Genomic DNA, 23,931 nt, shown 5'->3' on the forward strand with positions numbered 1-23,931 from the left:
CTTTAGCAACAGTGCTAGAATTCAAATAAAGCTCAAAACAAAAAGATTATTTTCAACTATCCCACCTATCCTCTGTCAGTGCCATTTATTAGTTTCTAGATCACCGAATTTTGTATTTCAAAAATAAAGATTTACTGAAATATTTTAATAGTAATTTTATAGATAGTCAGCACAACTTGGTATGCAACATGTGGGACCAAAAAGGACAAAAAGGGAGATATTCCCCGTGAATGCATTAAAAACAGCAAACCTCACAAATGCTTATCAATAACTGCAAATTACTTCTAAATTTGAAAAAGAATTAAATTTCTTTTTTGTGCCGGTATACTAAAAAAATTTATCTTGTAATAAAAGTAATGTAAAATAACATGATCGCTCTTTGATATAGCACTTTCAAATTTCGCTGTTTATTTGATATGTACAAATTTATCTATAAAATCTTAGGCGCCTAAACTGCAACAAACTATTTTGTGGGGGTACATTATATATTTGCAACAAGTAGTTTTCTACATTGCCATCCCCTCTTGCCATTGAAGATCAATAATGGCTAATTTTTTGTAAAGGGCCCTAAAAAAAGGAATTCCAATACTTGAGGCGCTGAACCTTACTGTCTTCAACCGGAGGCCGATTTGATTCACATCGACACGAGGAAAATGAATTAGCTGTCATGTAAGATGGAATGTAATGCGGGTATTTAATGTGGCTAGAAGATTATCTCCTTGATTATCAACAGAACTAGCATGACAAAGCACATGATAACAAGGACCGTTGCACATGTAATCATCCCTCCTTTTTTCTGTGTTCTTTCCGCCTGTAAATAAAATGTTTTAAGAGATGGTATCGTGCTTAAAGCAGCTAAAATATTCAAAACAGATGTCTATAAATGCACCAACTCACAAAGAATATGCAAAATCTTATATACTACAATTAGTAATAACTTCAAAAGCTAAGAGAAAACAGAACCTTTTGCAACTGCTTAAAGCCCTCCTCAACAGTCGTAGCAACACTCTGAATGTTGTAGTCGATTCTATCTACAATTGTTCCCTGCACGAATATCAGCTTCTTGAGTTACCTTTCACTCTAATAATGAATCCATCTTGTTTTACAATCAAGAGGGTGGGCAATTGTTAAAGAAGTTCAACTCAAGGGACGGAGTTCAAACAATCGAAGACAACAGTTGTAAAATTATCACTATTGTCACTTTAATTAATGATAATTGTCCCTTCTCCATAAAAAAATTATTATTAAAGAGTCAGCAGTAACCTGGTCTATCACAAGGACAGAGAGATCCTTCATGATCTGAGCAAGTTCGTGGACTGAACTAGCGACCTACAGTAAATTTCACATGGTCAGACAAGATGTAACAAAGTTATTTGTCTACAAGCAATAAAACAGTTCCTTCAAATTACCTGATCAATTTCTCTTTCTCTTTCCGCTGATATGTGCTCATTTTTCTTTAGCTTTGTCATTTGTGCTTCACTAAAACCCTGAAACCAATCAAATATCGTTATCTCTTTCTTTGGATACAGCTTCATCAGGATATGAAACAGAATGAAAAAATATATATTTCATTAGCATATCATGCTAAGGATAGAAACAGTTGGCCTAAGAAACCAAACCCTTAAGAAAAAACCCTAATGAATCGCACTAATCCCCTCCTCAAGTTCAAAGAGCCTACATGATGTGTTGTAGAAACAGATACATAATTGGATTTAATAGCAACAACTGACTTTTATTGATGATAGAATATGATAACACCAAAAACAGTACGTACGGTAAACTAACCAGAAAATGAGAAAAACTAAAATGCATTTTAACTAAGAAGAAATTAGAATAGATAGAATAATAATATGACTAATCTGTTACTGAAGAAGGAAAAAGAGAAGGCATTTTAACGAAGAAGAATAGAATATGATTACGCTAAAAACAGTATGGTAAACTAATGAATCACGCACATCAGAACTGAAGAATAGAATGACAACAATTAAGCATTATCCCATTAGGTGCGGTCGGCTACATGGATCAACTTTCACCATAATTTTCTATCAAGGACCATGCGTCTATCCAAATCATTAATCTCGAGATTTTTCTTAATAACTTCTCTTATAGTCTTTCTAGGCCTTCCTCTTCCCCGAATTATTTGTCTTCTCTCCATCTGGTCCGCTCTCCTTACTACAGAATCTACAGATCTTCTCTCTACATGACTAAACCTCCTAAGTCTATTTTCCACCATCTTCTCTATTATAGGCGCTACCCCGACACACTCTAATATTTTCATTTCTAATTTTATCCTGTCGAGTCTTACCACACATCCACTACAACATCCTCATCTTGAAGAGGAGATTGCAGGTTTAAACCAAAAAAGATATGGGTCACCAGCTCGTAGCCAAAGGTTCAAGCACAAACTTGAAGAGAACGTCATCCACGAACCGGCAACTGGGTATAGATAAAAATAGAGGAAAACAAGGTCATGTGTACCTTTTCCATTTCCTCCTATTCTCATTTCTAAAATAAATTACTGTAGAAAATTTATGTTTGCCTAGCTGTCTCATTGTGAATTTCAGAATACAAAACCAGTATTTTTAAAAATGCTAAAAGTCATGTTCATTGTTTCTGAAAATGCCACTGTCACTAACCACCTGCATATGGTGATCAAAATGTAAGTTGAGAATAAGCAAAAGGTGGATTGGTGGCCGTAAGACGAAAGAAGTTGTTCCACATAAAATAAAATAAAAATGAACACAACATTTTGAATAAGTCCTCAAGTGTCTAAAACCCACAGCAAAACAAGAAAAACTCATGAATAGAAGGTTCTTGAGGATACCTAATCCTCCTAACCAGAGGAAACGGCGAGAGGCGAGAAAGAGAGAAAAATAAAGAAATGTCATTGCATTCATGGCAAAGCTAGAATAATGCAAAAACACATGACACAGAAAAATATGCACCTTATTTGTTAATTAGCAATTATTAAAAACTATTGTTATATGGTTATGCCCTATATATAATGATATAACATCGTTATATTTCAGAACTGTGATTTTAAAATCCGACATAACATGATTTAGTCCCAAAATCAAGTATAAAAACCTAGTAAAAAAAACTACTATACTAACATTAATTTGAAAGTTATATTTTTCTATAGTCCTATACCATGCCCCAGCATCCCCGCCCCCAACTTTTGCAATTAATGGAATGTAATGGGTCAAAACAAGTAACTGCCAAGTTTGAACTAAAATCTTGCAGCTTCACCATTACAACTTTGCTTTGGTTGGGAAGAAAAATCATCAAAAGTTACTTGTTTATTCCAGCTAGAGAGAATAATTACAATAAACAACATACCACATCATCGAATCCATCATCCTGCAATCGAGATTTACTCCCATTAAAGTTAATCTCCAAGTCAATCCCATCATAACCCTGTGTGATTACAACCAAATATAGAAGTCAGTGACAATATATAAAATAAAAACAGGTGCAGTTCGAGGCACAGAGGACTTGAGGGTTGGGAATCGGGCAAGTGATAATGAGTTCAATCATTAAAATACTAAAAGAAAAAGAGATAAAAAACAGAAACAATTTAATAAACATAAATTTGTACCAAATAAAGAATAAGGTACAGTATAAATGTGGGAGGATGATATGAAAGAATTTGGAATTGAAAAATAGGCTACACATGAAAAGTTGCAACCTCTTGTTGTTTCTGCAACCGTTTCAAATATGCTGACTGCTTCCGCCGGAGGTCCATTGACAGGTTCTGAAGGTCTGTAGCAAGTGAACGCTGATGAAAGGAACAATAGAAAATAAGTTAAGTGAAATTAAAAGAAATGAAAAGGCCAAACAAAGACAGGATATAAATTAATGCAGAATAATACATGAAAAACAAGGAGAAACGAGAAAAGGCAAGGTTTGGATTTTGAAGGGTGGGGGAGACTAAAGCTATATAGTTCACCAATAACAGCAGTTATTCATAGTGGAATTAAAGATAACCTGACTAAGAGCAAGCAGAATAGCGTGCACTGCATACGATTTTTCTACAACAAAATTACCTGCACATTTTTTCTGACATTAGATTCCTCAGAAGATCCTCTACCAGCAGAAAGCTTTTTCAGCCTCACTTCAGACTTTCTGAGGAGAGCTGTAATTTCCCGCGATAGCGTCTCAATCTGACGCTGATCGTCTTTACCATCACCAAACGAGGGCATTAAAGCCTTCGCATGAGCTTTAGTTAACTCCGACATTTTAACCTTTGCACGTTGTATATTCGTAGCTATTTCTTCAGAATCATCCACCCAAGATGGCGGCAAACCCACAGTAAACGCATCACTAACACAGCAAAACACAATATTTGATAATTAATTGCAATCCCTTTCAAATTTCAAATACACATTTTGAATGTACCAATTCCAACAAGTTTCTAAACTGAAATGTTAGTTGAAAATCAATTAGGAACAACCAAATTCAACAACTTTAATCCAACTATTGTGTCAAATTCTAATACTACTATAATTTATATCACTATGATCGCTATAATGCATGGAATTGAAATAGAAGAGTATGAAGGGGAAGAGAAAAACCTAGAGGAAGATGGACCTGGGTCTTGGGTACTGAGAGGAGTATACGAAGATCGGTTACTGGAACGAAGAAGCGAAGTGTTAACCATTTCAATGACAGGACCACCGGAAGAAGCGGAAGCTGACGAAGAAAGAGGAGTTCGTAAGCTTTTGACGGTGTCTCTGTACTTTCTGAACTCTACAGTTCGGTTTCTCGTTGCCATTGAATTGAAATCGGGTTTGTGAAATGGTTTGGTTCTTCGACTTGTGAGAGTGGATTGGTTCTGAGAACGGTGTGGAAATTGGAATTGGAAGGTGGAATTCAACTACGCCATAACCATGGGTGTGAAGGTTCTGTTTTTGGGTTTAGGAATTGTGAGAGGGGTTGTTTGGTAAATTAGCCTCGGAATTTTCTTCTCTTACTCGAGAAGAAAGACTGACCGGTAAACGTTTCTTCATATTTTTTCGTTTTTCATTTCTTTGATTGTTATTTAATTTAATTTAATTTAATTATTGTTTTGTAAAAATACTTTCAGAAAATATTTTAAAGTGATAAATTATATATGTAATTTAAAATTTAAAACTGATTTAATGGAATATATGATTATTATTAATTGAAAGTACAAAAATAATTTAGAGTATCGTGCACCATCCGTAAATAATTACAGATAATTTAGTTTTGAGTTTAATGATTGTTGTAAAATAATTTGCAACGTTTGTATAAAAGAAGTTTTGCACTCACAACTAATCAAAATTATTGTATTTATTATGTCAGATTAATATTTTAAAAACGTATTTAAAAATATTTTAAATCACAAGAGAGTATATCTCTTCTCTTCTTTCTTAGTGGTTGTTTATGATTTTTCATAATAAAAAAATTGTTTTTTTCACAAACGCATTGAAGTTTTATAAATTTTTTTTAATTTTATCGTTTATTTTACAAGTTATTGAATATCGATGATTCTATTCTTTCTTATATTTTTTTGGAGAGAATAGATTCGGCAAAACTAATTTATCTTTAACAGATACTTCAATATGAGTATGATGAGATCCTTGCGGAAGAGGAAATTCATTGGTATTAAAAGGATATAGATTATTAGATTAAATTGGGAGATTGTAACACCAATTTTTTCATACAAGTGCGGTAATCAGGCAGAAGAGAAATAAAGTTCATGACTTTCATCTTTCCAATGTTGTTTGATGCAATGATGACATCCTTCTTAAGGAAGAATCACATATCATTATTAGAGGGTTTTTTTTGCCTTACATCTCCTATACTCCCCGCTAGTATGGATAGTCAACTATGAATTTGATCCTTACTAAAGAAGTCCAACACTCTTTGACTCGACAGGTGACGAGGGAAGAAGTTACTTATGCGTTGACTCAAATGCACCATTTCAAGACATCTGGCCCTTATGGATTTCAGAGTTTCTTCTTTAAACATTTTTGGTGTATAGTTGGAGATGACGTTGTCTAACTTATATCAGATGCTTTTGTGACATGTAGTATTCACTCCTCTCTTTCTGAGACTCTTATCGCAACAATTCGTAGGGTAGATTGCCCCAAAAATTTAAGGAATCAGACTTATTAGCTTATGTAACATTATTTACAAGCTTATTATTGAGATTATGGTTAACAAATTGCGTCCTTGTCTAAATCAGATATTTTGACCCTTCCAAAGTAATCGTTTTCCTAGTAAGGGGATAATTAATTATGTCATTATCCTCTAAAAAGAAATCAATTCTATGAGTAATGAAGTTGCATGTCCCTAATACATTCAGGGGGAGAACCCTAATTCGATTTTGTTGCCTGTCTCGTCGCTTTAGTTTCGTTTATTATTGTTTATCAAGTCTCCTTCATGATTGGACATCTTTGAATCAAGTTTTAAATCGAATTGTTTTTTAGCATGCATAATTCAATTGTTTTGTTTGAGCTTAATCATGATGTTTTCAGTCAATTGTTCAGTTATTGGAACAAGAACCATATGTGTTGTTAGTTCAAGTTAGGCTGAAAGGAAAATCTTAAAGTATTTTGAAAATCATAAAAATTTGAGATTTTATTTGCATGACTTAAATCATGTACATGTTCAGACTTAAATCAAATTGAACAGTGGAAAACAAAAACTTTTTAAAATCTGTAACTCGAATCACACTTTTAACTTGATTCGAATCATGTAGCCTTGTGACTCGAATCAAAAGTTGCACTTGACTCGAATCAAAAGTTGCACTTGATTCGAATCAGACATATTTGGACTGCCTCTGCCTCATTTGATTTGAATCACACTTCCTACTTGACTCGAATCACATATCTTCTCACATTTCTCTGTTTGGATCTATCTAAATTGACTAGAATCGGATTGTGTACTTGATTTGAATCATGAGCCTTAATGACTCGAATCAGAGTTATAAGGTGATTCGAATCAGATGAGAAATTGGTCAAATTATTTATGTTTTCTTATTCCATTTCACTTGCTCATTTGACTCAAATCATAAAATGTTCTTGACTCGAATCTAAATAACTTTTTCCATGCAATTTTGTGATTAATCTCAAGCACATATAAGTTCATTTTGTCATCTTATTTTGAAAGTGACAATTTCGTAATCTACATTGTGATTTTTTGAAATCAACACCCTCTCGTTTTTTAAAACTAAAAAAACTCTTGCAAATAGAAATTATTTCATCTTCAATCTCTAGTTTTGATTTCAGATCTTGATAATAAGAGATTTGTAATTGATTGAGGGAGACATTATCTTGAAACGAATCTTTCTTGAAGGTTTGGTAAGGCTTTTCAGAAAGCTTGCAAGATTGAGGTTGTTATCGTTGGTGGTGACAAATTCCATTGAAGAGAAGGAGGTTCTTCTTTCCAGCTGACCTTGGTAATAACTATGCGGAAGGATACAGACAAGGTGGGGTTCTTATGAATATTCATATAGTTCAATGCTCAATAAATCAGTGGGATCAAGAGGTGATTGTCACACACGAAGACTATGAGCAGATTGGTGAACCTGAAAGATTCAAGAAGAGAGAATCGAGTAAAGATTTTGCATAAGAGTTTGACATTAAGTTGTATATAAGTCAAGACCTATATAGGAGATTTATTTTTCTCAATATTATTGTGGATTCGTGATTGTATGAACTCTTGCAATATTTTTCAAAACATAATGGAAGAAAACAAGTTCTAATGGGAAACCATTAAGTAGTGGATTATGCTCCTGCGAGGACGATAAAGTTGAACCATTATGTATCCCGGTGTAATCTCTCTCTCTCTCTCTCTCTCTCTCTCTCTCTCTCTCACACACACACACACACACACACACGCGCGCGCGCGGGCGCTCTTGCAATTTAGTTTTTTCATAGGATAATAACATGCTTAGATTTTGTTAGAATTGATACCTAATTGAGCTTTAGTGCTGATTAAACTCTGGAAAACTAGTGTTGTTAGAATATGACATTAATTGAATTATTGTACAGATACACCTCATGTAATATACTATTAATCAATTAATCATTATCTTTGAACAATCTGGAAGTTTTTGAATTGTGTAATTGTTAACTTGTTGAATTTCACTATAAGCATAAGATCTTTATTTTCGCTTAAAGACTTCGGCGCATTTTTGAAAATCCACTGATATTCTATTTTTGAAAAATCGGACAAATATTTTAATAAGAGTCTATTCACCCCTCTAAATCGAACAATAGGAAGGGTATTTCACTAGTTATTTTAATAACATTAGTTCACCTATAGATTATGACTGAATATTAGAACATTGTAGAACTTCTTCTTTTAGAGCGACACAACGCATCCCCCAAGTGTGAGTCCACAGTGATCCCTCTCAAGTGGAAGTTTTTCTTACTTTTCTTACTCACCACCGTTGTGGCACCGTTGACTTTCGATACAAGTAAGTCGGTCCCTATCTCGAACCAAAGCCTCGTGATACCTTATGTTATAGGAGTTTTTCACTAGGGAGCATTGAACATTGTGTGACTTCTTCTTTTAGAGCAACACATTTATGAGAGACATACCACATATTCATCCAAAATCTTAAGGTGATAGGTGAGTGAGTTCTCTTATTTATAAATGTTCAAGTCTCCACATTTTTAAACAATATGGGACTATTATCCACATTACTCACACTTGTTACATTCTCAACATATTTGATGGAGAAAACCACTCATATATTAAGGTAAATTAATCATATATACGAAAGAAAATTTCACATGATAAAGATAAAGAATAATATATTTTATTTTATATCATTTTATAGGATTAAACATTTATGCTCATTAGAATGAATTCCTTCTTATGGAATGAAAATAATATTTTTATTTTTATTTTATATGATATATGTTGAATAACTTTTTTAATACAATTTGATATACTAAATTCTAAATGGTACGAGGAATTTTAATTTCAAAAGTCAGTGTTGATTCATTTATATATATTCTCTCATGTTTATGTTTTATGAGATATTTTCTTTCTACCTATTAAATATTTTAGAGATTTTTAAATTTATAATTTTAATATTTAAGAAAAAAAGTTTAGTTAGACACAATTTGTTAGGATGAATCTTTCCTATCCGTATAATTAGATATAAAATAGGTCTATTTTTCTCCATTTAATCTTTCCCATATTTTAAACCTCTAAATTATTAAAAAAAAGAAAAAAAAACTTATATGAAGACACCTTAATAAAGCATGTAGACAATATAAATTGATAGCTGCATTATATTTACAATTCAGGTAGTCCAATAACATAGTTTATGGTGTAACTCTAGACAATTGTATATAACTTGATCATTAATTATGATTCAATTAATGAGAAAATCTTCTTCCATAATACTCAATTTAGCAGTATGGTATCAAAAGTACACTTATGAGCTTCATTCACTTCTCATTCAATATTTCTCTTTCATTCATTGTTCTTGACAAGTAACTGTATTTCAGTTTGTATTAGCTTTTTTTTCCATTCATTTTCTTGATCTGCAACTATTTTTCAGCTTGCATTCGCTTCATTTTTCACTTTATTCTTTGATCTTTTCTATATTATCTCAATTATCTCCCTCATCGATCCAAATATGCCTCTGTTGTCGTGCCACCAAATCAACAAGAAAATTTGGCCAACTCAACTTAAACTTCAACCATAAATCAAGTTTCAATAAGTCATTCACTTGTAGAATCCACATAAGGTATTATTTACAATAATGTTTCTAAACCTATCAGTCCTAATTTTGCATCTTGGACTCTAGAGCCAATAACAGCGTGTGTTCATCCTTGTATTTGTTAAGTTCTTTTTATAAGATAAAACCTGTTAGGATTAGCCTCTCTAATGGTAATCATGTCATAGTTTATTATACATGAAACATCACCTTTTTCACACACTACCTTACAAATGTTTTATTTTGACCAAATTTTCATTTGAGCTTAATTTCTATTTCAAAACTGTGTCAAACTTTAAGATGTTATACATATTTTTTTGTTGGTTAATGTATTTTGCAGGAACTGAATACCAAAATGATAATTGATTTGGATAGTGAAGTATAAGGCTTATATAGATTGCAAATAGATGGACCTCGCCTTGAAGCCCAAGCTATTTCTCAAAACCTTGTAGATTAAGCCATCTCTCAGTACCTTGCATCCCAATCCAAGACTACCAACTTTGTTATAAAGATAAATACTAATAACTATGTAATACCTCAGTCAACTATTTGGAATTTCAGACTAGGTCATGCATCTCACAAAAAAAATATGCAATTGTCAAAATTGTACTCATATTTTGATAGCAATGCTATTTGTGATATATGCCATTTAGCCATACAAAGAAAATTACTATTCAGTATTAGTCATTTTATTGCCTCTTGTAAATCTGAGCTTTTACATTTTGATATATGTGGGTCATTTAGCCATTCATTTTGTTCATAATCATTGATACTTTTTAACTATTCTCGATGATCATACAAGATTTGTATGGATGATTCTTCTAAAAAATAAGTCAGAAGTATCTCAACATGTTCAAAACTTTATAACCATGGTGATTATCCAATTCCACACCACACAAGATTGTAAAGGCAAACAATGATCATTAATTCTTGCTAGAACAATTATATGCATCAAAGGGCATTATTCATCAAAATCCTGTGTTGAAACTCCACAACAAAATAGTAGGGTTGAGAATAAACAACAAAATCATGTGTTAAATATTGGTAAAGCCCTTCTATATCAATCAAAACCACCTAAATCACATTTGTCATATGCCCTCAAATTTTCCATATTCATTATCAATAGAGTACATACCTCTATCCTAAAATACAAATCACCTTCAGGTCATGTATGAAAGAATACCAGACATTACATCCTTCAAAGTCTTTGGATCTTTATGTTATACATCTATCTTACATGTTCATAGGACCAAACTTGATCCCAAAGCAAGGAAATCCATCTTTCTAGGATAAACTTCTAACATGAAAGGTAATGTTCTATTGGATATCAATTCAAAAGAATTTTTTGTGTCCATGCATCCATATTTCATGAACACATCATCCCTTACAAATCATCCCTTCAAACATCTTATAACTCTTGGAATTACTTCACACCCACATCTGAATCCATCCATTCATCCACACCTGTTGACCATACTTCCTACTCTCTAACTTAATACGATGACCATACTACCACAACTTCTGAAACCACACTTCCTGAGCACAACATACCTATTAATCATACAAGATCAGTTCATGATCATCCTAACACTTATAGTACCATAAATAATAAGATAAACACACCTCATCTATAGCCTCTTTAAGAGTGAGACATCATTCATTATATTTGTAAGATTATATATGCAATTCAACTACTGCATCAAACCAATCAATCATCCAAAGATAATATGTATCATATCTCTAAGTTTGTTAGAGGGTATTTTAATATTTTATCCTATTCTAGTAACCCTAGTTTTAGCTTATAAATAGGGTGACAATCATTGTAACTTTTATCATGTTTTTGTAGCCGTCATTCTTAATAGAATATTTCCATTCATTCTACCTTTGCACCAACAATTGGTATCTAGAGCTCCGGTTCGGATTCATTGGGAAACACGGGAAACACGAGTGAACGTGAGGTCTTGTGTGTTTGATTTTGATTCTTAGATTCGTGTTGAATCTTGAACAAAATCTGATCAGAATTTTAATTCTGTGGGTTGGGAAACACTGTGTGAGAAATCTGAGTGTACTGTGCAAGGTAGAAAGATGAACGGAAACGGCAACATGAACACCAAACTTCCAGTATTTGACGGTAAAAACTGGAATCGTTGGATGATCCAAATGCGTGTACTGTTCGGTGCTCAAGATGTTCTAGATCTTGTCACTGATGGTTATGTTCCGGTAGCAGCAGATGCGACGGATGAACAGAAAAACGCGCAGAAGGAAGTAAGGAAGAAGGATCAGAAAGCATTGTTCTTCATTCATCAATGTGTTGATGTAAATGTGTTTGAGAAGATTGCAGATTCAACGACAGCAAAGGCTGCGTGGGACACACTGGTTAGATGTTATGGTGGTGACGCATCAGTGAAGAAGGTGAAGCTTCAGTCCTTGAGAAAGCAATATGAGAATCTCAACATGAAGAATAATGAGAAAGTTTCTGAATACATCTCCAGAGTGATTCTGATCACTAATGAGATGAAAGCGTGTGGAGAAACTCTTTCTGAAGAAACAATCATGGAGAAGGTATTGAGATCCCTTACCTCTCAATTTGATTACATTGTGGTAGCAATAGAACATTCCAAAGATCTGAGCACCATGAGAATTGAAGAGCTGCAGAGCAGTCTAGAAGCGCAAGAGTTGCGTTTGACTGAGAGAACTTCTGAAAGGGAAGTAGAGCAGCAGGCTCTGAAAGCAACTTCTGATAGGAGGTATCAGAAGCAGTCAGAAGCCAGGAGAAGATCTGATGGTGGTCAGAAGTCAGAAAGCTCAACCTCTGATAGACAAAAGAATGCTCAGAAGGGAAAAGAGAAGTATGACAAGAAGAAAATCCAATGTTACTGTTGTAAGAAGTTTGGTCACTTTGCTAGAGACTGTTGGTCAAACAAGGAGAGAAAATCAGAAGAAGCAAATATAGCCAGAAGTTCTGATGACGAATCTGTGCTATTGATGGCCTCTGAATCTGATGATATGGATCTGATAGACTGGTGGTATATGGACACTGGCTGTTCAAATCATCTTACTGGAAACAAGAAATGGCTGGTTGACTTTGACTCTGAAAAGAGGACAAAGATCAGATGTGCTGATGACAAATATCTTAATGCAGAAGGTATGGGAAATGTCAGAGTGATTCTGAACAATGGAAAAACAGCATTGATTCAGAACGTGTGGTATGTACCTGGCATCAGAAGCAATCTGATGAGTGTGGGACAATTAATTGAGAAAGGTTTTTCAGTTACCATGAAGGACAATCTTCTGAAGCTGTATGACTACAATCAGAAGTTGATTATGGAGTCAGAACAGGGAAGGAATAGAACATTCAAGGTGAATGTCAGAACTGCAGACTCAGAATGTCTTAGTGCAACAAGTGCTGAGAAGGAGAGTGAGCTGTGGCACAGAAGATTTGGTCATTTGAATTTCAGAAGCTTAAAACATCTGAATTCAAAGAAGTTGGTACATGGAATTCCTGCAATTAAGAAGCCTGAAAAGTCATGCAAAGTTTGCATGGAAGGAAAACAACCACGATTGCCATTTGCGTCAGAAATTGCTCCAAGAGCAAAACATGCCTTGGGAGTTGTACATTCTGATGTGTGTGGTCCATTTCCAGTAGCATCGATTGGAGGGAATAAATACTTTGTGTTATTTGTTGATGAATTCACAAGAATGACATGGGTATCCCTTATTAAGTTTAAACACGAGGTGTTTGATGAATTCAAGAAGTTCAGAATGAAGGTTGAGAACCAGAGTGGTCAGAAGTTGAAGATTCTTAGAACTGACGGTGGAGGTGAGTATAACTCCAAAGAGTTCCAGAAGTTCTGTGAGGAGAATGGAATTGAGCATGAGGTTACTGCTCCTTATACCCCTCAACACAATGGTCTTGCTGAAAGAAGAAACCGCACTTTGCTTGATATGGTGAGAAGCATGCTAAAGGAGAAGAAGCTTCCTCAGAAGCTCTGGGGAGAAGCTGTTGCCACTGCAACGTATGTACTCAACCGATGTCCTACGAAGAAGTTGAAGGAAATAGTTCCAATGCAGAAGTGGACTGGAGATAAGCAAAGTGTTAGTCATCTGAAGGTGTTTGGTTCTGTTTGCTATAAACATGTTCCAGAAGCCAGAAGACAGAAGCTGGATGATAGAAGCAAAGTGATGATTCTGATAGGGTACCACAGTACAGGTGCATACAAGCTCTATTGTCCAGAAACCAATAAAATTGAATTCAGCAGAGATGTGATTGTGAAGGAATCAGAAGTTTGGAATTGGGATAAGTCTCAATCTGATTCTGATGTTAGAACTTCTGAAGAAAGGTCAGAGTTAAGAATTTCTGAAGTTGGAGTAAACTCTGACGTTGATTCTGATTCTGATAGTGATTCTGACTCTGGAGAAGACTCAGAAGATGAAGGTGACTCTGATGATCCAGACTCTGATGGTAATCCAGATTCTGGTGGCAATTCAGACTCTGGAAATATGCCAGCCCCTGAAGATGGTCAAAGCTCTGGAGGAAGTCAACCATCTGAAGCTAGAAACTCTGAAGCTCAAGACTCTGAACAAGTTCAGAGACCACAAAGAATCAGAAACATCCCCAGAAGATATGCAGAATTTGACATGCTGCAAGACACTGAAGTAGACTCTGAAGGAGAAGTTATTCAGTGTGCCATGTTAGTAGACTCTGAACCCATGAGTACAGAAGAGGCTCTTAAGCAGAAGCTCTGGCTGAAGGCCATGAAAGAAGAACTTGATGCTATAGAGAGAAACAAGACTTGGAAGCTGACAGAACTTCCAAAAGACAAGAAAGCCATCAGCGTCAGATGGGTTTTCAAGCAGAAGTTAAAGCCAGATGGTTCAATTTGCAAACATAAAGCAAGGTTGGTAGCCAGAGGATTTCTACAGAAACCTGGGCTGGATTACTCTGAAGTGTTTGCACCTGTAGCAAGACATGAAACAATCAGAATGGTGATTGCAATAGCTGCTAACAGGAATTGGCCTCTGATGCATTTAGATGTAAAATCTGCATTTCTGAATGGTCCATTAGAAGAAGAAGTTTACGTGTCACAACCTCCTGGATTTGTGAAAAAGAATCAGGAAGGGATGGTGTACAGATTATACAAAGCTCTATATGGATTGAAACAAGCGCCCAGAGCTTGGAATCAGAAGATTGATTCATTTTTCAAGAAGCAAGGCTTTCAGAAATGTGAGATGAAGTACGGCGTCTATGTTCAGCATACTTCTGAAGGAAATATGACTCTGGTATGTTTATATGTTGATGATATACTGCTGACTGGAAGTTCTGAACAGGAGATAGCCAAGTTCAAGAAAGTTCTGATGAATGAATTCGAAATGACTGATCTAGGCAAAATGACATACTTTCTAGGGATGGAGTTCAGATACTCTGAGAAAGGTATTATTTTGCATCAGCTCAAGTATGAATTAGAACTTCTGAAGAGATTTAATCTGAAGAATTGTAAGATTGCTGTCACACCTTCTGATACAAATCAGAAACTGGATTCTGACTCTGATGGAAAGGATGTGGACGCTACAACCTTCAAACAGTTGGTTGGTTCTCTGAGGTATTTGTGCAATACCAGACCTGATATTTGCTATTCAGTTGGGATGGTTAGTAGGTTCATGAGTAAACCTAAGTGGTCCCATTACCAAGCTGCTGTCAGGATTCTGAGGTATATCAAGGGAACTCTGAAGTATGGAGTATTATTTCCTTCTAGAAGAAAGGATGAGTCAGAACTTCTGAGTTATTCAGATTCTGATTGGTGTGGAGACAGAGTTGACAGAAGAAGTACGTCTGGGTACTTATTCAAATTTCTGGGAGGTCCCATTTCTTGGTGTTCCAAGAAGCAACCTGTTGTGGCGTTGTCAACTTGTGAAGCTGAATACATTGCAGGTGCTGTTACTGCATGCCAAGCTGTGTGGATTCTGAATCTACTGCAGGATCTAAAGATTAAAGTAAACAAACCTCTGAAGCTGATGATTGACAACAAGTCTGCAATCAATCTTGCCAGAAACCCAGTGTTGCATGGGAGAAGCAAGCACATTGAGACCAAGTATCATTTTCTGAGACATCAAGTTCAGAGGGGAGTGTTAGAAGTTGTACACTGCAGCACTCAGAAACAGTTGGCAGATGTTCTGACGAAAGCTATCAAGACTGATCAATTTCTCAGATTAAGGGATGGAATTGGTGTTATAAGTTTTGATGGAATATGAATTAAGGGATGGTATTAGAAGTAATTCATATTTATTAGTTGTACTATTTTCTTAGCCCCTAAGTTTGTTAGAGGGTATTTTAGTATTTTATCCTATTCTAGTAACCCTAGTTTTAGCTTATAAATAGGGTGACAATCATTGTAACTTTTATCATGTTTTTGTAGCCGTCATTCTTAATAGAATATTTCCATTCATTCTACCTTTGCACCAACAGACCATACTACCACAACTTCTGAAACCACACTTCCTGAGCACAACATACCTATTAATCATACAAATCCTAACACTTATAGTACCATAAATAATAAGATAAACACACCTCATCTATAGCCTCTTTAAGAGTGAGACATCATTCATTATATTTGTAAGATTATATATGCAATTCAACTACTGCATCAAACCAATCAATCATCCAAAGATAATATGTATCATATCTCTAATTTCATGTCCTATAAAAAAGTATCTCCTAGTTAGTCACATTTTTCCTTGGAACTAGTTTCACACACTGAACCTAAAACTTATCCCGAGACCTCCAAATTTGACTGTTGGAAGCAAGCTATGCAACTTGAACTTAGTGCTTTTGAGTCAAACAACAATCTATTGTTAGTTAAAGTTTAATACTTGTAGTCAAACAACAATTTGTTCTTCAACTACAATAGATTGTTACATTTCAGATAGAGTTACTTAAAGTTTAATACTTGTAGTCAAGCAACAATCTATTGTAGCTGAATAACATTGTTTATTATTTCACTCTAGACAATTGTGTATATTTCGATCATTAGCTCTAATCCAATAAATGAGAAAATATCCTTTTATATAATGCTCAATTCAAATTTCTCAATACATCTCGGTATATTTATCGAATCCATTACCAAATGACTGCATGTTTGTTGTTAAACTTATTCTCATATAAGTATGTTTACTTTTATAATATATTCTGCATTCATTTTGTTTTCGTCCATTTTAAATTCCACACATTTAGTGCTTGTTTGTTTTTGCTACCGTTTCAGAAGGATCTTCTTACCTAAATTTTTCCAGAACTACAGACCCTTACAAAACCCTATTTTGCTGTTTTTGATTTTAGTTTATATATATATATATATATATATATATATATATATATATATATATATATATATATATATATATATATATATATATATATATATATATATATATGATTTCTTAATTAAACATGAAAAAAGAGTTCTTACATCTTTAAATGCTACAGTATAAAAAATTAAAAAAAAAAATCAATGATACAAGCAAAGCAACGGGCACTGTTGCTCCATTATCTGTGTAATTACATATCATAAAAATAACAAATCAAAGATGAAAAAATTATAGCAAAATTATAATACAAAAATAAAAAACCACTCTACATTTTCAATAACATGTTTTACTTTCTACCCCCAATTTTACGTTTCATGTCAACAGGAGCTGGACTCCTTCCTGTCTTATGTGAGACAACTTTTGATTGTTTCAATGAAGGTGAAGGACCACCAAGAGAAGAATGACTAGAACGCTTGCTGAAAAATTAACAAATAATGGTTATTAATATCCAATAAATTGTTAAAGAAAGAAAAATAAAATCTTTTACATTACCTTAATTGTGGGCTTTTTGTTGGCTTTGAGACGGATTTCATAATAGTCTTTGATCCAATTCCATTGGTCAAACCGGTAAGTTTAGAATGATTGAATTGCCAAAGCAAGTCAGGTTCTGAGGAATCACTGGTTGCGGCATCAATCTCATCCATGTTATCATCTGAAGCCATAATGCTATTAAACTGGTGACCTCCCGTGAACATATTATAGGACTGTTCTGACGGTTCTGAATACGTTTTGGAAGAATCTTGGAGATACGTTTGATAAAAGGCTTCAGATAAGTTTCCATTGCTTTCTTGCCAACAACCCAAGAGATTGTTGTCTGTTTTGTTTGCTTCTAGCTTGTTTACCATTACCTTATCAACCCATTCTCCGGAACCCGTTTCTTTCTCATCCTCAACTTCATTTTGTCCAAAACTATTTACTGGGGGCCAGGGTGGTGAGTTTACTGATATCTCATCAAAATCAACGCTTTTAGTTTTCTGTCCCAATATGGTTTTACTCTGAAGCTGCAAGAAGAATAGTTTAAATCATATCCGAGTTCAACATGGAATAGTAATAACCAAACAAATTTTTCCTTATGAAGTCATTCTCACAAAATCTAATATCAAAGAAAAATATCTAAAAGAACTTTATTTGGAAAAGTCTCTGCATAGCTTGGCCTACAAGTTTTCAATTTCAAATATTTAAAGTGTTTGTTCCTAGACAGTGTAGGGAGTTTTGCGATAAAAACTGTATCTCGAGGATTTCATTAATCCTTAGTAACCATGTGTCTGTTCTCTACACTAAAATATAGGGGATTATTGTATTGTTGCATTCACCATTTTTTTCTGTGCAGAGGGAGAAATTAAACGTGCATACCTCTATGTTGCCAACTTCAACCATTGGTCGCCTGTATCCAAGCCGGTCGCCTGAGTCAACAACCCTCTGGCTTAAATGATAAGGGGATAGCTCAGCCTTTGTCCTATATTTTTCAGAGCTTCCAGAAAAAGAATGTTCTGATTCCCCTTCTTTTCTTGCCAGTGCTGCTTTAAGGCTAGCAATCTAAAACATGATTAAATAGTTAGACTAAGATATAACTGAAGTTAAAAAATTATGATGAAGAATCAGAGATGTTAGATTTGAATATCAACCTGTTCTTTGAGCTCTTTAATATTTGCACCATCTTTGTTTACTTGAGCAGCACCAAGTTCAACTGTCGCAACTCTTTCTGCAAATTTTAAAGTGCTAATTGTCTCTCCAATTGCATCACTTTCTGGACTTATGTGAACAAACATCAGGGTCTTGGCCTGTCCTCCTGAAATAAACTCAGCAACATTATGAAGAACATAGGCAGCAAAATATAAAAAAAAAATGCATCACATCACACTGGAACCAAAAAAGAACATAGACATCAAACTAACTTCAATTAAACTTACCAAGTGAATCTTGGAGCAATTGTGTGAGTTTACTGTTTCTATAAGGTATGTGTGCGTTTTTATGAGCCAGAGAAGCTATGACATCGCCCAAAGCTGATAAAGATTTGTTAATATGTTGTGCCTCTTTTAGCCTATCTCCAGTGGCCTCTGATTTATCTACCCTCTCACTTCCTGCTAAGTCAACCAAATGCATGCATCCGCGGAGGGAAGCTCCGGATGCCAAATCTCTTCCTTGAACATGAACAGTCAAGCAACTGCAAAATTGAAAATTTTAAGATAAAGTTAACACCTCTCTATGAAATACCATCACAAAAACAAGAGAGGATAACAAAGTGAATAGGGTATACCTATGAGATCGACTACTACGGTCATTAAGGGCTGTTGCTCCAACTGCACGGTTCTTGTGCCCAAGGTTCATTAGTTCAATAACATCAATAGTTGATGAAACTGGGACAAGGCTTGCATCTGGCACACTGAGCCCTTTGTGAGAGCTGCTATGAATTTCTAATGTATTAATGGTTAAGCGCAACATCATGACTAAAGGTTGTTTTCATTGTGAGAAGAACTTAACCAAGAGTTATTGAAAATTTCTAGAGTGTTACTTATGTTATCGTAACTTTTTAAGTTATACAAAGCTCAAAAGTATTTATAATATTTTCAAAAGAGAATAAAATAAGAGATAAAAGGATATTTTTTGTTTGTTCCATCGGTGACCAATAGATCCCTGACTTGCTCATTATAAATTTCAATCATTTGAACACAAACATCATAGTGGAAAGTGTCCTTTCTTTGCTCGGCTATAAAAAACAAATCGCTTAGAGCCCTGTAATTTACACCTTGGCTCTTCTCAGTGATCTCTTTTGGTCCGGTCTACATGTAAAAAAACATAAATTAGGAAAAGAACATTAAATAAAAATAAAAATTTCAAAATTTTGGTAAGGAAAACTTTTAATGGACCTTACCATTGTGTAAGTTTTTCCTGATCCTGTTTGGCCATATGCAAATATGCAGACATTATAACCATCAAGAACAGATCTAATAAGTGGTTGCATATCCAGGAATACCTCCGCTGCAACAAGAATTAAAATTTCAATTGAATTAAAAAATACAAATCTAGGAGAAAATTAAATCAGAAACTAGAAGTGCCACCCTAACCTTGGGTGACAGATGGTCCAAAGACTTTGTTAAAATTGAAGGATCTTTGCCCCTTCCCACTCCTCGAAGGAATACTAACTGTGATCGTTCCGTCTTCTATATTTTCTACTGCGCTCAATTGGTTTGGTTGTCCAGGAAAGAAGGGTCTTATTCGACAATATACCCTAATACTTCCTAACAAACAAAATCACCCCTAATTCAATTATTGGATACAAGAAAACCTTATAAAGACATGAGTGGGAATTGGACCTAAAGGTACCAGACAACCATAATCGTATTACCTTTTAGATCTTGGACTTCATTGTATAGTTTGCGATTTTCTTCCAGAACTCTATGATATCCAGAAGCAGCCTGAGCTAAGCCATGAATATGCATTCCTACAAAGAAAAATAAAGTTATGCAAGATGCAGCTTCTCATTCACTCACCTGTACACCAAGAGAAGGAGGAGAACAAAAGCAAAAAAAAAAGTAGTGCATTTTGATCACAGATCCTTACCAAGATTGGAACATTCGTCACGAAATTTCATTTGCATGAACTGCATACCAGCTTTTGTGGTGTGAAGAGTAAGCTTTAGCTCCTAAAAAATATGGAAAACCGAAATATTTAACTTTCAGGTTGAAAAAATTGCAAAAATAAAATGTTATTTACTATTTCAGATTCTATACTTGAATGTCTTTTTGTTGTTGGTCAAAAAGCACTTTCTGTTTAAGGTGTTGGCTTTGCAATTCCTCAGCATCCATACGATTTTTATAAATGCAATCCTGTTTCTTAGCTACCATATGAATCTTGTTCTCCACCTAATCAATCAAAAAATCATTGACTTAAATAAATCATTTCCAATCTTCATATAGGTTCTGGAATATGCTAATCAGGAAGATTCATGTTACCTTTTTATCTGCCACGACAAACATTGAGGCAGATCCATTTTTTTGAGAAACATGATCTCTTAAAGTAATTTTTGTCTGTAAGTTACATGATAAGGAAGTAACAAGAACATTAAGCAAGAACAATTATTCACTAAGAATGGGGTAAACAAATAGCGCGTAATATGACAGTCTGGCCCCCTAATAGCTAATGGCGTTATTATAAGAAAAAAGTATCATACCTGTTCACCTTGGCTTGCAATACGGTGTTCAAACTCCTCAACTACCTTGTTCAAAACAGATTCAACCAACTGTTCCATGCAGAAGAAGAAAAGTATTAGTTAAAAAGAAGCAATTTAAGACACTATAAAATTTAGGCCTAGATTGGATTAGTTTTTAGCTAACAAAAAAGACCCTTCACTAACAAGATTATTCTTATAAGTTAATAAGTTTTCATGGAGAAGTTAAATGATAGAGTTTCTAAAAATTGAGATGCAGAAGCTAATTTCAACATTGATAAAGTCATGATGAAATTGATGGTTAATAAATTATGAGTTTTGGAACAAGTAATGTAACATGTATATACTTTATAAGGTTTAACTTTATTTATAAAGTTGTGATGAATTTCAGTTGTTATTGTGAAACACATAGAACAGAGCCACATATCCCCTTACCATTGGAATTTCTTCGGGCTTTTTATCAGACAGAATAGAACGAACAAGCGTACTCAAAGAAAGGGAACCAGACTGCAAAAATAGAAATGTGAAAATTCCAATACTTATTCTTGTTCAATAAGTCTAATCCAGAGTAAGTATAATTATAAAAAAAAAATCAAGTTTACCTACCATTTTACTAGACTCAATGTCAGAATTAAGAGTAGCCAGAGTTTTTTCATTGATTGAAGAGGTCCTTGACAAGGAATTAGTGAATGGGTCCGAGTTTTTTCTCACAAAAGATTTAGCAGAAATAGTAGGTTTGGGATTTCCACCAAATTTCCACGCACCATTTGCGCCATTTTGTTTCCATTCACAGTAGGACTTAAGAGCCAAAACGCAATTCACAATCCTGGATGATTTTCCTCCCTACAAAATTCATCAGAATAATTCATTATTGAATTTGCAAACATGAGGTGCTAAGTATATCTCTATCAATAACGGAGTTCACATTGATACACCTCTGGTTATTCCTAATTAACAACTGAAGTCAGGGTAATAAATATCTATCTAATGCATAATTACATACTTGTTCCAGATCAGATGGCTCAAAGGTAGGAACTCCAATTTCTTGTATGGCCACCATAAAATTTCTCACATTTTCAAAATATTGATACGCGGATAATGGTGCTCCATTGGGGATCAGTGCAGAATCAATAGGACTCTCCACAACCTGAAAACGAAAAAAAAAAATGTAAAAAAATGATTTCCTCTTAACCCTCCAGTTTCTATCTAAGGAAAAGGGCCTAATTTATCTAGATTTGCAAAGGATTGATCCAAAACTCGATTGCTCCCAATCAATTCAACCTTAACCATAGCTTATTAATAGCTTGATTCAACTCAACTAAAATGTAAACAAACAATAGCATAAATCCAAGTAAACTAAATTAAACTAGGATCTAGATTCACACCTTAGGAACAGCTCCAGATTGAACTTTATTAATAGCATTGCATAAGATAATTCCACTTCTCAAAACAAGCCTAAACTCCTCTTCGGATGGCTCTGCTGGTAAATCTTTAGCAGCAACAACTCCAATTATTTTTCTCAACCACCCTGCCGCTTCATATCTTCTAGATGCTGCATATCAAATCAACATTTTCCATTTCCGGATAATTAAATGATAGTACAAAATCCACATAACTATTCTTTAATGATACAAATTTTAGTTAAAATTCAGTCAAATCATTTAACATTTATGACGCAAACTTTTTTTTAGAGATGTCAGTGCTAGATAGATCAACTTACAAGATAGAGTAACATAAAAAAAAAAACAACTAGCAATGGAAATATTAACATTGGATGAAAAGTGAGAAAAGTAAAGAGAAAATAGAGAAAATACCAGCTTCTTCTGCTTTCCTGAATTCTAAATCAAGATCTTTGAGGCCATGACCGTGTTGTTGAAGTACGTCTTCCACGAGAGATGCAGCTGAAAATGAGACGGATGCTTCTGATTCCATAACTGGAACTTCCTCAGAGAAGAATCACTCAAATCACAAGAGAGAGTAACAAAAAAAGTTTATCAACAATGCAGAGTATCATGGGATGAGAATTGGGAAAAGTGGAATTGCAGAGAGAGAATGAAAAAAAGGTGTGAAATATTATGGTTGAAGATGCAGTATCGCATTGAGTGTTGTTGTTGTTGAGATTTTTTTTCCTTGTTAGTTGTTACCAAAATTCTCAATCACTCTCTCACCTTTAGCCTTTTTTTTTCTTCTCTACACTCACACTCACTCTCGGTATCAAAAAATAGGTGTATACTCACACCGAGTCACCGTTGCTTTTATTTTTCAGTTACAGACCTCGGTCCCGAACCTAGCTCCAAACCTCTCTCTTTTCAAACCTTTTCGTTTTTTTTTTCTCAAACGAAACGGTCACTTCTTTTCATGGCGCGTGCACTTTAAATATCCCACTTCCTTTTCTTCTTTTGTTTGTTTATGGACTGTGGATTACGAATTAAAAGAATATATATATATATATATTATTGTTATTATATTATTTTTAGAGTTTAATAGTAGTCACTATGACTATAAAAAAGTATTATACATATATTAAAATTAAAATATTTTAAATTGTTAAATTATATAAATAATTTAAAATTTCCAGACTGATTCGATGGAATATATGATTGTCATTGATTTACGGTTATTCATTTTCATTTATTTTTATACTTTATATTATAATTTTATAAACTTTTTATTAGATCAAGTTTTTTTTTTTAAG

The 23,931-nt window shown here is 34.2% G+C and overlaps 2 protein-coding genes across 2 annotated transcripts; both read right to left on the reverse strand.

Moving 5' to 3' along the window:
• Positions 1 to 359: 359 nt before the first annotated feature.
• Positions 360 to 5,004, reverse strand: LOC127132639 (syntaxin-42). Its single transcript, XM_051061600.1, has 8 exons — positions 4,575 to 5,004; positions 4,047 to 4,323; positions 3,689 to 3,778; positions 3,340 to 3,417; positions 1,410 to 1,487; positions 1,264 to 1,329; positions 964 to 1,044; positions 360 to 811 (listed from the first exon to the last, which is right to left on the reverse strand). The coding sequence occupies exons 1-8, from the start codon at positions 4,772 to 4,774 to the stop codon at positions 704 to 706; spliced, it is 978 nt and encodes a 325-aa protein (XP_050917557.1). The 5' UTR covers positions 4,775 to 5,004; the 3' UTR covers positions 360 to 703.
• Positions 5,005 to 17,170: 12,166 nt separating this feature from the next.
• On the reverse strand, positions 17,171 to 23,538 carry LOC127132640 (kinesin-like protein KIN-14I). Its single transcript, XM_051061601.1, has 19 exons — positions 23,051 to 23,538; positions 22,622 to 22,788; positions 22,240 to 22,383; positions 21,843 to 22,079; positions 21,672 to 21,743; positions 21,240 to 21,308; positions 21,022 to 21,096; positions 20,800 to 20,931; positions 20,630 to 20,711; positions 20,415 to 20,510; positions 20,134 to 20,307; positions 19,941 to 20,047; positions 19,668 to 19,848; positions 19,326 to 19,485; positions 18,979 to 19,232; positions 18,694 to 18,857; positions 18,422 to 18,604; positions 17,561 to 18,069; positions 17,171 to 17,484 (listed from the first exon to the last, which is right to left on the reverse strand). The coding sequence occupies exons 1-19, from the start codon at positions 23,166 to 23,168 to the stop codon at positions 17,355 to 17,357; spliced, it is 3,054 nt and encodes a 1,017-aa protein (XP_050917558.1). The 5' UTR covers positions 23,169 to 23,538; the 3' UTR covers positions 17,171 to 17,354.
• Positions 23,539 to 23,931: the final 393 nt, after the last annotated feature.

Source organism: Lathyrus oleraceus, chromosome 3 (genome assembly GCF_024323335.1).
Source record: "Lathyrus oleraceus cultivar Zhongwan6 chromosome 3, CAAS_Psat_ZW6_1.0, whole genome shotgun sequence".
Lineage (NCBI taxonomy): Eukaryota > Viridiplantae > Streptophyta > Magnoliopsida > Fabales > Fabaceae > Lathyrus > Lathyrus oleraceus.